Below are 15,313 nucleotides of genomic sequence, written 5' to 3' on the forward strand. Positions count from 1 at the left end.
CAGAGATGGCAACCTCCACCCTCCTCTCAGCCCTTGCAACCTCCTTCGACAAGCTCTGTCCCCTCGTTGAGAAACCTGCCCGCCGTTCCCCACCCAGTCCATGGCTGACAGATCCAGTGAGAGAACAAAGACAGGTCCTGAGAGCAGCTGAAAGGAAGTATAGAAAGTCACGCCTCACTGCTGACATCGACACATATCACAACCTCTTGTTAACATTCTCCAAAACCATTACTAATGCCAAAGCTTCTTTCTTTCACCATAGGATCGAGGCCTCTGCCAAGAATCTTCGCAAACTGCATGCTACCATGTCCTCCCTCCTCACTCCCCCCCCACCCCCCCCTCCCTCATCTTTCTCTGCCGAAGACTTTGCGATCTTCTTTGAGGAAAAAGTGGAGAACATCCGCAGCTCCTTCTCCCAACCCCCACCCATTCCAAATGCTGAATCGAGAACCTCATCCTTCACTCTGTCATCTTTCTCTCCCATTACAGAAGCCGAGACCCTGACACTGGTAACGTCGAACCGTCCGACTACATGCCAGCTGGACCGGCTACCTTCCCCACTCCTCCAGACCATAGCACCAGACATCCTCCCATTCCTAACTGCAACCATCAACTCCTCACTCAACTCGGGGGTGGTCCCCACCTCCCTAAAACAAGCCAGAGTCACGCCCCTCATAAAAAAACCATCCCTGAACCCTACCGTCATAGGCAACTACCGTCCTGTCTCTCTTCTCTCCTTCCTTTCTAAAACACTTGAACGTGCTGTATCCAACCAACTTACTGCTTATCTCTTACAGAATGACCTCCTAGACCCTAATCAGTCAGGCTTCAGGACTGGTCACTCCACAGAGACAGCCCTCATTGCGGTCACAGAGGCACTTCACTTAGCAAAAGCGAAAGGCCTCTCCTCTGTCCTGATTCTCCTAGATCTATCTGCAGCCTTCGACACAGTCAACCACCAGATCCTCCTCGCGGCCCTCGCAGGAATGGGAGTGGCTGGCTCTGCGCTGACATGGTTGTCATCATACCTCAATGACCGCTCCTACCAAGTGTCATGGAGAGGGACCCTGTCGGCCACCCGCCCCCTGCGGACGGGTGTCCCCCAGGGCTCGGTTTTAGGACCCCTTCTCTTCTCCCTCTACACTAAATCACTGGGTAACATTATCACGTCTCATGGCTTCTCCTACCACTGTTATGCCGACGATACTCAACTCTTCCTCTCCTTCCCTCCCTCAGATATCCACGTCTCTGAGCGGATCTCGGCCTGTCTGTCCGACATCTCCGCCTGGATGACGACCAACCACCTCAAACTGAACCTAAGCAAAACAGAATTGCTCCACCTGCCGGCTAAATCCTCCCCCCTGACCGACCTTTCCATCACAGTCGAGAATGCAGCTGTGACCGCGTCCCCGACCGCCAAGAACCTTGGTGTTGTCCTCGACGACCAGTTGAACTTCTCTGCTCACATCGCAGCGACAACCAGAACCTGCCGATTCCTCCTGAGCAACGTCAGAAGGATACGCCCCTTCCTGACAAAAGAAGCCACCCAACTCCTCGTCCAATCAACAGTCATCTCCCGCCTCAACTACTGCAACGCACTGCTCGCTGGCCTCCCGGCCACTGCCACTAAGCCTCTTCAACTCATTCAGAACGCAGCGGCCCGCCTGATCTCAAACCTACCGAAGTCGGCCCATGTCACCCCACTTCTTAGGGACCTGCACTGGCTCCCCATTGCTGCACGAATCCGCTTCAAGGCCCTCGACCTAGCATACCGTGCGGCAAAGGGAACTGCTCCCGCCTACCTCCGGTCAATGGTCTCTAACTACACACCCTCAAGACCCCTACGCTCTGCATCTTCTGGCCGCCTCAGACCTACTCCTATCCAAGCTCCGGGAGGGTCATCAAAGAGAAGTCGCCTATTCTCAGTCCTTGCCCCACAATGGTGGAATGAACTACCCACCCCAGTTAGGACAGCCGAAACACGTCCAATCTTTCGCCGTCGACTAAAGACGCACTTCTTCAACCATTATCTGAATTAAAAAAAAAAAAAAAAAAAAAAAAAAAAATCTAACCCTAACTAACCATACTGTCATGCACTTGTCCTAATAAACTAACCTACACTGTAGCACTCAACACTTTGATGAACATTGTTACTCAGCTGATAGAGTTGTGCTCTTCCTGATGGCTTGTCGTACAGAACTTGTAAGTCGCTTTGGATAAAAGCGTCAGCTAAATGACTAAATGTAAATGTAAATGTATATGAAATGCTTTTTTCTGTTCTGCTCCTGAGAGTGTGCTAGATAAAAAAGAAAATAGATAAGTATAAAATACTAGTCAAAAGTAAGTAACAAGTGTAAACAAAAGAAAGAAAAAAATACCATATACAATACAGAGTAGAGACATTTTTTTAACCGAGTTACAATACAATATACAGTACAGTGCAGAAATGGGATGAGGTACAACTTAGTGCAATGAGGTATGAGTTGTAGTGCAAATCTCTTTACCAATAAATATAAAGTGTGTTAAAGTGTCTAAAGTGGGTAAAGTGGGTAAAGTGGGTGCTACAGTGAGTTGTTTATTTAAAGTGAGTGTGTGCGTGTGGATGTGTGTGCTGTGAGTGTATTTGATGGTTTGTTACATAGTGTTATTGTCGTTGAGCATCCTGATTTGGGGATAGAAGCTCCTTCTGAGTCTCTCTGTGCTTGCCATGAGACTCCGGTATCGCTTGCCTGACCGCAGCAGTTCAAAGAGGCAGTTGTTTGGGTGGCTAGAGTCTTTAATTATTCTCTTAGCCTTACCCATGCAACGCTTGTTGTAAATGTCTTGGAGAGTCGGAAGCCCACCTCCAATTATGCGTTCGGCTGAACGGGCCACTCTCTGTAGTCTGCTACAGTCTTGTGCGGTGCTATTCCCAAACCAGGAGGTGATATTGCCAGTCAGGATGCTCTCTATTGTGCATGAGTAGAAGTTCTTAAGGATCTTTTGACTCACTTTGAACTTCCTTAAGCACCTAAGGAAGTAGAGGCGTTGCCGTGCCTTCTTGACTACACTGTCAATGTGTGTGGTCCATGTCAAGTCCTCGGATATGTGGACTCCGAGGTACTTTTTTTTTTTATCCACTTTTTCTCCCATTTTCTATATTTTCTCCCATCCCAATTTCGTATCATCCAATTCAACCCTCCCCTGTCACGGACGCTGTTTCTTGCCTCCCACAAGCCGGCTGCAATGTGGACTAAGTCATACATAGCACAAGTCCCCTCCGGTACTTGAGGTAACAACAGTCGCATCTTTTCACCGGCGCAGCTCGATCTCTCAGTGGCGAGGAGTAACGCGTGGGAGGCTCACGCTGCCCCCGACACTTCCTGATTCTACTGTGCAGGCGCACCAACCGACCTGTAGGAGTCGCTGTCCACAATGCCCGATCCCCACCCATCAGTTTCCCACCCCCTAATACGGCCAATGTATATTAGTACGGACGACCAGCTAAACTGAAAGCAAATGTGGAGCGCTGGGCTCGAACTGACGAGCCCAGCGTCTCCAGCATTTCATGGCGAGCGCCTTGCCCACTACGCCACGTAGCCGCCCCTGGACTCCGAGGTACTTAAAACTGGGGCGTTGAGATTCTACACTTGCGTGTAGTATCACTGGTACTGCTTCATCTATAAATCTCTCCTTGGTCTGTTCCCTTCTTACCTATCATCCCTCATGGTGCAGAAACGGAGTAGTTTTGGCCTGCGGTCACAGGATCTGTTAACTCTCTCTGTACCATTTTCCCACACAGAACTCGGAAAAACAGCCTTTTTCTATTCTGCCCCATCTACTGTACGTGGAACTTATTACAGAAGGAACTGAGGCTCCCGAACCTAATTCCCATTGGGGATTTTAAACTTCTTATACGCAATATTGAAAGGTCATCCATGGGGGCCTTAATTTAATTTATCTAGATTTTTGCCTCCCTTAGACTTTTAGTTGTGTTACTGGTCTTGTTTTTGTCTGGAACTTGTTTTATGTATTTGTTATGTTTGTTTGGTGGAACAGGTCGCTCTTGTAAATGAGATGTTGTAAATGTCTCAATGAGATTTGTACCTGTATAAATAAAGGTTTGAAAGGTTTGAAATGAAGAGATCCAGGAGAAACTGGAAATGAACTGGAATGTTCCAAGATAGAAAACATAGCTCATGTACTCCTCCCTGTGGCCAAAAGTGGCATCTGAAATTAGAAGTTATTGTAAAATATAGACAGAGCCTACACTTTCATTTGTATATGCTAGAGCAGTCATTTTTAGTTTTCTTTGTAAATATTTGCGAGAATGTGTGTGCATCTTACTGGGCTTGTTGTCCTTGCTGGTGCGACAGTGGTGCGTGCATGTGTGTGTGTGTGTGTGTGTGTGTGTGTGTGTGTCTCTTACTGGGCTTGTTGTCCTTGCCCTTGCTGGTGACGGTGAGTGTGTGGATGTAGAGGCGGAGGTACCAGGGCACCGTGTCCAGCAGCAGTACCGGGAAGGCCCTGTAGGGGTGGTAGTTGTACATCAGGGTGTGGATCTCTCCCGTCTGCAGACCATAACCCGCCACGTAGCGCTCGCCGTGGAGGAGGGGACGCAGCATGTCACCTGAGAGGTGGGGGGAAGGAGGGGATGAATGAATGAATGAATGAATGAAAACTTTATTTAACAGATTGCAGAATGGGTACAATACAGTACGGCTCAATACACACAATTGTTAAGGGGATGCAGGAGGGATAATAGGCTCATCTCATGATGCGGTACAACCACGATTTGAAGGAGTTGATGTTGTAACGTTACATCAAGCAAGTTCATTGCATACAAATTATGTAATGGCAGACGGAGAGCTTGTAAAAGTGATCTAAGGCAAGTCATCTAATTTGTGATCACTACTATAGCAAAATAAAATATAGCTGATTGATATAAATGTTGTGATGTGTTTTTCTGCCCCACGGCCACCATACATATTTTTGTATCGCGATATGTTGGATTTTGATATATTTTCCCATTTCATAGAGGACATTCCTGTTGGCAAATCAATTTCTAATGTCTTCATTCAAATCATATCATATAACTGATATATTACGCATGGTGGACTGAATAGGCAGAGATTTAATGGATTGCTGATTTATAAATGGAAGCAACCGTGTGCATTCCATCCACTAACTTCCATAAATGAAGGTGAATGTGGAGCCAGATGGGAGACTGGAGAAGGTGCTCTTCCTCTAAAGCAGGGGTCGGGAACCTATGGCTCGCGAGCCATATATGGCTCTTCTGGTGACAGCATATGGCTCCCAGAAAATTTTGAGTAAAAAAAAAAAAAAAAAAAAAAATTTTAATACTTGTGATATTTCTTAATAATACTGTGTCATTTTAAAGTAAACAGAAATTAGTTTTGAAGATACAGCTAATAGTATCTGTAGCTGAAGATATAGCGAGCAGAGCTGGCGAGGGAACACAAGTGGACAGAAATTTAAAATCTTCAACCTGAAGACCAGCTGATTCTTAAAACTTGGAACGAGCTTCCTGTGACATACCACACAATGCAGCGTGAGTATTGCCGTATTGACCATGTTTGGCTCTACATATGCATGTGGGCAGTCATTCTCGCATATGAGGAACATTAAGACCAACCTACGCTCACGTTTAACTGATGGAAGCCTCAACGCCTGCATGAAGCTCAATCTCACCACGTATGAACCAGATTACAAGGCCATCAGCAAAACCATGCAGCACCAGAAGTCGCATTAAAAGTAAGACATATTTAATTTATTATATGTTAAAAATACTATATGGCTCTCAATGAAATATATTTAGAAATATTTGGCTTTTATGGCTCTCCCAGTCAAAAAGGTTCCTGACCCCTGCTCTAAAGGCAACACAAACAACCAAATAAATAATGAAAACTACAGCTTCAGCTAATTTAAATGCCCATAACTTAACTCAATGGCCGCCAACAACGATTTAATACGCGTTTGTCCGCCAATCGAATAACGCCAACCACGTATATATTATATACGTTATTGGATCGTTATTTCTTTTATTCGCTATTTCCATTCATAAATCACCCAGGATGGCTGTGGTACCATATGCAATGTGTCTGAGATTGCAAAGGTACAATGCTGCCGCCTGGTGGTATGCGGCCGATGTCGCACTTCCTTTCTGACTGTGTATGGGGATGTGAGTCATTGAAATTCATCCGGGCGGAGTTTTTGCGTAACGTGGACAGAGGGGTATACACGATCACATTGAATCGCTTTCGGGACGCCAGATTCATTATGCTGTGGGGAATTATGGCCTGGGCCAAATGGACATACGATCTAGCAGATGGCAATCAAATAATTGGAATATTCTTTTTGTAATCTCACCAGCCACAGGTAAGAGCAATTTAAAGTCAATTTCAGCTTGGTTGTGCATTTTTTTCATAGCCATCACCCTGTTCAGCATATGCTGTTGTACTAACGAATGCCGTTATTGACAATCAATTAATCAATATTAATATTGACATGTTTTTGTTGACAAAGGGCAATTTTTTTTGCATAGTCAGTGAAATTTTAATTTCATGCCACCTTGTTTTAATCTTCCCTTTGTTAAAATATATTTTTAATGGTTGCTTTTGTTGATTTTCTTTTTCTTCAGCAACACCCTCCTTCACACAGTACAACCAGTCTGACACTGTTGACCACTAGGAGCTGCCCATACTACCAGTCTGACACTGTTGACCACTAGGAGCTGCCCCAGTACAACCACAGTCTGACACTGTTGACCACTAGGAGCTGCCCCAGTACAACCACAGTCTGACACTGTTGACCACTAGGAGCTGCCCAGTACAACCACAGTCTAACACTGTTGACCACTAGGAGCTGCCCAGTACAACCACAGTCTGACACTGTTGGCCACTAGGAGCTGCCCAGTACCACCACTGTCTAACACTGTTGACCACTAGGAGCTGCCCAGTACCACCACTGTCTGACACTGTTGACCACTAGGAGCTGCCCAGTACCACCACTGTCTGACACTGTTGACCACTAGGAGCTGCCCAGTACAACCACAGTCTGACACTGTTGACCACTAGGAGCTGCCCAGTACAACCACAGTCTGACACTGTTGACCACTAGGAGCTGCCCAGTACAACCACAGTCTGACACTGTTGACCACTGAGCTGCTCCACTGGAGCAGTTGGCGGTTTAGTGCCTTGCTCAAGGACACATCAACAGCAAGAACTTTATTCATTCCCTTCCCACACCGGTCTGGGGATCGAACTGGCCAATCACAAGCCAGATACCCTTTAGGCCACCACTGCCACAGGCTCACACTCACCGTCAGTGGACTTCCAGCGCAGCAGCATGTTGAGGGAGCGCAGGGAGCCGAAGGTGGCCTGCTGGGTGAGGTCGTAGACAGAGTAGGTCCTCCTGTCCCCCAGCACTACTGCCTGGCTCAGCAGCTCAGTGGCCGGTGTCAGCTCAAACAGCTCCCCCTGCAGGAGATAATAGATTTAATGTTTCCCCCCAAAATCTCTTGGGGCATTTTTGCTTTGGGCTGTCCTGTGGTCAATAGAGAATGGTCGTGAACCAGGAAGTAGGGAGAGGGATGGCACACAACCCAGTCATACAATTAACTGGTATCTGCTTTTAAAAAGGAGCTGTAAAGTGTGAAATACTGGCTTGATAAAGTCATATTCATGTCAAGGAAAATTTTATTCTATCATTTCTTCATGAAGATATTACATGCGCTAGTTTCAATGGTGTCTAATCAAGCTGATACATGTAATACAGATACATTCTGAAGGGAAAGCTGCTATGACCGCTGCTGTTTCTCACACATAAATGTCTATGACGTAAATTATGACATCAACATTATGTCTGTACTAGCATAATGAAAGTAAAGTAGATGAATCTGTTGAATATTCATTTCAAACCTTTATTTATACTCGTGAAAGCACTGAGGTTTCCCTCATTTACAGTGATGACGAGTTAACAAAGGACACAAATATCATAACAGTTAATAATTACAATGAATTACAATTACTACAATGATGGATTAAAAACAATTACATGATTCAGTACATAGGTCAAGTGCAATGCCTTTAAACTCCATGAATGACGGGAATGTTCCAAGCTTTAGAGTCTTTTGCAGGGTATTCCATGTGTACAGAGGTTAACCGCATATTATTAGGTTAATCAGTGCTTCTCAAACTTTTTCTGTCAGGCCCCCTTTTGGCGAACCAAAACAAAATAGTCATGAAATGGCCCATGTTTAAATTTATTGAAATAACACCAATATTAGGGCTGGGCGATATGGAAAAAAATCATATCGCGATAACGATATGATAATTTTATTTTATTTCTCGATATCGATAATTATCGAATTGTTATAAGTATAATTTTTTTTTTTTTTTTTTTTTTTTTTTTTAAACAACAGATGTATGTTTATTTTGCAGCAATTCTTTGTCATTGCCGCCATCTTTAGTGTTACATCCCCTCACACTCCAGTTCTCAGGCTGCAGCTGGTTTAAAAGCTAAAGTAAACCGGCTTCTCTGCTGGCTGTGGCTCCAGAGGAGTTGAACAGTTCTGGCTCTGCTAGTTTATTTTCGATCTTTTGGCGCTTTTTTGGTGGACAAACCACCGCACATGTGCACTGTGACTCGTGACTGGAGTCTAGTTCTGCTAGCACACATAGCCTACTGTGTACAGACGGTTTCAAAATGTATTTTAAATTAGAAAGCAAACAAAATAAATGGACAAGAGAAAAATAAATCTGAATTTGGTCAGTATTGTCATTTGGACAAGCAAAGCCATTACTTTAAGTTGCAGGCAAGAAAGACAAGTCTGTCCACTGTCTCTGGTTTTAAAACTGCCCTGTTGCAGGTAAAAAAAAAAAAAAAAAAAAAAAATCGATTTTTTTTAAATTTCGATATTCGATATCGATTATTAAAATATATCGCGATATTTATCGTTATCGTTATATCGCCCAGCCCTAACCAATATCGTGACCTTTCAAATTGGCCCTATATTTTGTTTCTAGAGCTGTCATGTATGAAAAGCCAGCTTCACACAGATACTGTATGTGGTGCTGAATGGTATCAACACCTTAATTGCTGCATCATGAGATACTTGGTGGGCCATGAGATGAGATACTTGGTACTCAGCACCACACTCTGAAACTAGCTCTCTAGGTGGTATCAGATGAGATTTCAAAGAGTTCTTCCAAGAGTTTGGATGGAGATGTGTCAGGAAGCTTTGTCTCAATGTTGTCTGTAAAGGTTTTTTTTATCCAGAGTAACTTGGTGATCCTTTTCTGTGTTTTATTAAATAATGATTTTCAGATTTTGAGAAATGGTATTTTCATGGAGAACAGTGCAGCTGCAACAGATAGCACTTTAGTGATAATTTTCTGTAATCCAATTTTTTTCTTTTAATAAATCTCAAGGCCCCCCCTGTCATGCCCCCCACTTTGAAAAACACTGGGTTAACTCAACATCATTTAGCGTTTTACAACCAGATTTCTTCACTTTAAAGGGATAGTTCTGAGTTCTGAATGAAGACAACTGAAACCTACTACGTGTGGAGAAGATTTCAGTTGTCTCCAGTCAACATGTACAGACAGGAGCTTGTCCCCATTGACTTTGCATTAGTTTGTGGCTAACTAGCCAGAGCTAGCATGAGGAACATCGTGGATTGTGTTGCGCAAGAACTCTACCAATCAACATCATCACTGGTGAGTAGTAAATAGGGTTGCAAAGATCCCTTTAACATTTGTTACCAAATGTCTTGGTGTCCTATTTTAGGATTTCTCTATCGAGGTCTGCATTAGGTAAAATAACAACATAGTGAATTAGCATAGTGGATAACAGCAGAGTGCGTGGTAAAGCTGTTTGTTTGCTCACCAGTGGGTTGTCTGTGATGTCAATGTAGACTTTACTGGAGGAGGCCAGGGGACAGGCTTCAGTCAGAGTGCGAGAAAACATCTTGAACAGAGACCACTCTGCGGGGAAACAAACACATAAACAAAGAGTTTAAAAAAGGAGGATAAATGTCCACATTGAGCATATTCACACAATGGCCATTTTGCTCTTACTGTATTTTTAACCTTTATTTAGCCAGATAAAACATTAAGAACAGATTTCTTATTTACAATGTCGATCTGGTCCAAGAGGAGTACAAATATACACATATACATACATACATACATACATACATACATACATACATACATACATACCAATAACAAAATAAAAACACAGTTAAAGGAAAACTCCAACATTTTGGGAAATTTGCTTATTTGCCATCTACCCTGGAGTTAGACAAGAAGATACATACCTTTTTCTTCTCTGTGCATGCAGTAGGAGTAGGAAGACGTTGGGAACTAGGCTAATGGAGGAACCTACTTCCAGTGACTGACGCTAAGCTAGGCTAACGGTGCACGTCTTCCTACTCCTACTGCATGCACAGAGAAGAAAAAGGTATGTATCTTAACACTCCAACATTTTGGGAACCCTGGAGTTAGACAAGAAGATGCATACCTTTTTCTTCTCTGTGCATGCAGTAGGAGTAGGAAGACGTTTGGAACTAGGCTAATAAAGGAACCTACTTCCAGTGACTGACGCTAAGCTAGGTGCACGTCTTCCTACTCCTACTACATGCACAGAGAAGAAAAAAGGTATGTATCTTCTTGCCTAACTCCAGGGTAGATGGCAAATAAGCTAATTTCCCCAAATGTTGGAGTTTTCCTTTAACACATTGGGCGCTGGGCATTGTGCCCATCATTGTACCCAGTCTGCCAGCACTGTAACCCTATGGAGATGTTTACCTTCTTTGCAGGGCTATAACTTTTTAAATGTTATTGCTATATTGACATTACTATGGCCCATTCAACATCGATTATCTATCGTTCCGGATGTGGGAACGTTATATTTTTTCATGCATACATTGTTGTTAATACCTTCGAGAATGTATGGCGACTGTCCAAACATACTGCAGTCACAGAGAGACTAACACGGGGAAATAATGATACCTGCCAGACGCGCCGCTCGCCACATAATCACGGATCCAGGATACTGTGTTTGGTTAGTTTATTGGAGTTAAAAACAGTTCATATAGTATCAAAAATAGAGTGAGTCACGGTTTGATTTATCATAGTGTAGCGTGCGTGCGGTCAGCAAAGTGTGACTTCCCCGTTCACTCCCTCATCATTACTGTTCCAGAAACCCGCCGGTGAACAGCTGACTTTACTACTACGACACCACATGACCCATTTGGTGAATGACGTGAGCCTAACAACCCGAGTTGTGTATACCTGTCACCAACAGAGAATATAAGTATGTTTTTAAGCTTTTCTGCTGTAATTCCAAAAACTCTAGTTATAGGCCCTGACGCATATGATAGATTATCGATTGGCGTTTCTTTCCTATACACGCTATATTAAAAAATTCAAATGTATCGGTATACATTATGCTTCATCATGCGTGAAGGAAAGGGGGGGGGGGGGTTGTTTATAATTCCTTGATAGTCAGTATAAGGGCCAAACTTGATTTAACAAAACAATAAATCTATAAGCCCTTGAGGAGGCTGCTACCGGCTAAAAACCTATAATTGACGCGTCTGTGGCCGCTGTTGTAACCGTCTGGTGAAAGGAATGAATGTCCACAAGGTTCGTTCCAATAACACCCCAAATGGGTTTATTTACCACACAAACGTGATAAAACGCAATTGCCAAACGATACCTTTCAAAAGAACAAACAAAACACTTTACCCTACAAACAAAACGATAACAAACAACGTGCCGTGTCGACGTGACAACTTGACGACTTGACGATCAAAAACTGTTTGGCTCTACCGGTAACCAAACACACCTGCCTGTCATCAGTCCCGTTACTCATTAAGTAGCTGAGTATGTCACCTACTGGTGAGCAACGGGTACTGATGCCACAAACTCATTTTGGGCAGGCTGGCAGGCACAATGTATAGAGGCAGAATTCATAAATACATAAAAACAAAACAAATGCATAACATATAAACACATGGCACTACAACCATGTAAATTGGCTCTTACACGCCGGCCTCTAATTGTTAAATGTCATAACATAACAATTAACATAAAATGAAAAACAAAAAGAGCCAAAGTGTGCCATAATCACAAAACAAATCAGATATTTGAGACTATTGCCTCGTGCAAAAGACAAAGCTTGGTTACTGGTCGCTCTAAAACACTTGTTTTGGTCTTCAGACGCACTGAGCGCACCAAGCTGTTCTTGTCTGAGAATGTCTCCAAAACTCTGCCGAGGAGCCAAGAGCCCCGAGGAGCTGCAGAGTCGACTACCACGACAATATCTCCAGGTACAAAATTTCTCCTGGGCTGACTCCACTTTTGCCGTTCTTGGAGGAGAGGGAGGTACTCCTGTACCCATCTTTTCCAAAAAAGTCCAGAAATATACTGAGCTTGCTTCCACCTCCTCTTCACATATAGATCCTCCTTCACAAAGAGCCCAGGTGATAAGAGTGGCTTGCCTTTCATCAGGAGAATATGGTTGGGAGTGAGTGGTTCAAGATCGTTGGGATCGTCTGACAGTTTGGTGATGGGGCGGCCATTTAATATTGCCTCCACTTCACACATGACAGTGTGCAATCCATCATCATCCAAAGTTTGCAAATGCAAAACAGATGCGAGAACCTTCCTTACCATGCGGATAACTCTCTCCCACACGCCTCCATGATGGGATGCTCCTGGTGGGTTAAATTTCCAGTGAATTCCATCTTGGAGCAAAGCTCCTTGCAACCGTTCATGATTCAGAGCTGCAAGAGCCTCCTTCAACTCTCGCTCTGCTCCCACAAAGTTTGTTCCATTGTCAGATTGCATCTGGGATACCTGGCCTCTTCTGCAGATAAATCTACGTATGGCGTTGATGCACGCATCTGTATCCAGAGAAGGCGCCACTTCCAAGTGGACCGCTCTGCTTGAGAAACAGGTAAAAATTACTCCGTAGCGCTTACATGTACTCCGACCTCTCTTCACTTCAAATGGCCCGAAGTAGTCAACGCCGACATTCGTAAAGGGGGGTAAATCAGGCAGAAGCCTTTCTTTGGGCAAGTCTGCCATTTTCTGTTCTCCTACCCTTGCACAATGGAGCCTGCAAAACCCGCACTTTCCAATGATCTTCCTCACAGCCGAATTGGCGTTTGTGATCCAAAACTTCTTACGAAGCTTTGACAATGTATGGTTTCTTCCACTGTGTCCTAGTTGTTGGTGGATGTGCCTCAGTATGAGTGTGGAAATGTACTGATCTTTAGACAGAATGAGTGGATGTTTTCTTTCTTCAGGCATCGCTGCTCTACTCAGTCGTCCACCAACTCTCAAAAGGCCATCATCCATTCGAGGGTCCAGCTTGTAGGTCACACTGTCTCGTGCAACTGGTTTTCCAGCTGCTAGTGCGGCCATTTCCTTCTGGAACCTTTGTTGCTGACAGTATCGGATGATGGAAACTTCAGCCTTCAATAGGTCATCCAATGACAAGGTCTGCCCTTTCAGGGCTCCTTTGGCCTTTTCCATCTCCGTCTCGATGTGCCTGGAAGCACCATGTGTATCCTTCTCAAGGACTTTAACAGCCTGCAACTCCTTTCTCCTTTGTGCCAGTTCTAGAAGAGTCCTCTTCACCTTTAGAAACCATGCTGCAGCTGTCTTGAGCTTCTTCCATTCAGAGAAGTAAGTGACAAGATGTTCTGTAGCACTAGGTGAGTCTGTGATGATCACATTCACAGCAACAGGCTTCTTGACTTCTGGATCGTCGCTGGCCATAATGCAGTCTGCTGTATAAGAAGGCCATTTCTCCATGGGCTGAGAGAGGAATTTTGGGCCCTCAATCCATCGGTCATCCGTCAGCAGTTCTTCAACTTTCATACCCCTGGATGCGTCGTCAGCGGGGTTGTCTCTGGTGTTGATGTACTTCCATTGAGACACGTCAGTCATATCTCTAATGGTTGACACCCTGTTTGCCACGAAGGTATGAAAGCGCTTGTCCTCGTTTTGTATGTACTTGATCACTGACGTGCTGTCTGTCCAAAATGTTGATGGATCCAGTGGCAGTTCAAGCTCAGTCTTCAACATCTGGTCCACTCGGACTGCCAGGACCGCAGCTGTCAGTTCAAGACGCGGAATGGTTACATGTTTCAGGGGCGTGACTCTTGCTTTTCCCAACATGAAGGAAACATGGATACTGTTTTTGTTGTTCTGCAGCCTAAGATAGGCAACAGTCCCGAATCCATGTTCGCTAGCATCGGAAAAGTGATGCAATTCTGCCCGAGTGGGGCGTCCAAAGTCTTTGGGTTTAACACATCGATTGACTTTGAATGACGTCATCTTTTCCAGTTCCTCCAACCATCTTATCCATTGGTGTTCAATATCTTTTGGAATGTTCTCATCCCAGCTGCACCCTCTTCTACACAGTTCCTGCAGCATGGACTTGGCAGGCAGTGTAACTGGGCTAATGAAACCCAGGGGATCGTACACTGAACTTACGATGGACAGTAGACCTCGCCGGGTATGCGGTTGCTCCTTCCTGACCATTTTAAATTTAAACGTGTCAGTTTCCACGCACCACAGTAGCCCCAGGGCTCTCTCCATCGGAAGCTCATCTCTGTCCAGATTCAACTCTTTTGAGTCTCTTGCCCGGTGCTCTTCTGCAATTGACTGCAGTACTGACCGGCTGTTGCTGGTCCACTTGGTCAAGGTGAATCCGCCTCTCTGACAAATCTCTGAAAGAGCTTGAATCATGATAACTGCTTCTTCCTCTGTGGGTAGGCTCTTTAAGCAATCATCCACGTAGAAGTTACGTTTGACTGTTTTGACAATATCAGCAGAAAAGTGATTGTGATTGTCTTCAGCAGTCTTCTTCAGTGCGTAGCTCGCACAACTTGGGGATGAAACTGCCCCAAACAAGTGTACTGTCATTCGATGCTCCACAACCTCCAGATTTGTGTTGCCGTTAGGCCACCAGAGGAAGCGAAGAAAGTCCCGGTGTTCTTCAGGAACGTTGACCTGGTAAAACATTGACTTTATGTCTCCCATGAACGCTACTGGCTCCTGTCTGAATCTTACCAGAACACCCAGTAGCGAACTGGTGAGATTAGGGCCTTGTAACAGTTCGTTGTTCAGTGAAGTTCCCTGGTATTCAGCGCCGCAGTCGAACACAACCCTTAAGTTGCCCTTTCTTGGGTGATGTACACCATGGTGGGGAACATACCAAACTTGTCCGACTTCACGATATAGCTGATGTTGAGGCACTTCCTCAGCATAACCATTCCTAATCACGTCAGTGA

The 15,313-nt window shown here is 44.5% G+C and overlaps 1 protein-coding gene across 1 annotated transcript in view; it reads right to left on the reverse strand.

The window, feature by feature from the left end:
* Nucleotides 1-15,313, reverse strand: part of LOC311244405 (GPI transamidase component PIG-T-like) — a 78,460-nt gene that overhangs the window by 23,044 nt on the left and 40,103 nt on the right. The window contains exons 6-8 of the mRNA XM_084333895.1: nucleotides 9,889-9,986; nucleotides 7,322-7,478; nucleotides 4,409-4,609 (exon numbers count right to left, since the gene is read on the reverse strand). Of these exons, the coding sequence (XP_084190021.1) occupies nucleotides 4,409-4,609; nucleotides 7,322-7,478; nucleotides 9,889-9,986 (456 nt within the window). The remainder of the gene's footprint in view (nucleotides 1-4,408; nucleotides 4,610-7,321; nucleotides 7,479-9,888; nucleotides 9,987-15,313) is intronic.

The sequence above is a fragment of the Notolepis coatsorum genome, assembly GCF_963971535.1.
Source record: "Notolepis coatsorum genome assembly, chromosome: 17".
Classification (NCBI taxonomy): Eukaryota; Metazoa; Chordata; class Actinopteri; order Aulopiformes; family Paralepididae; genus Notolepis; species Notolepis coatsorum.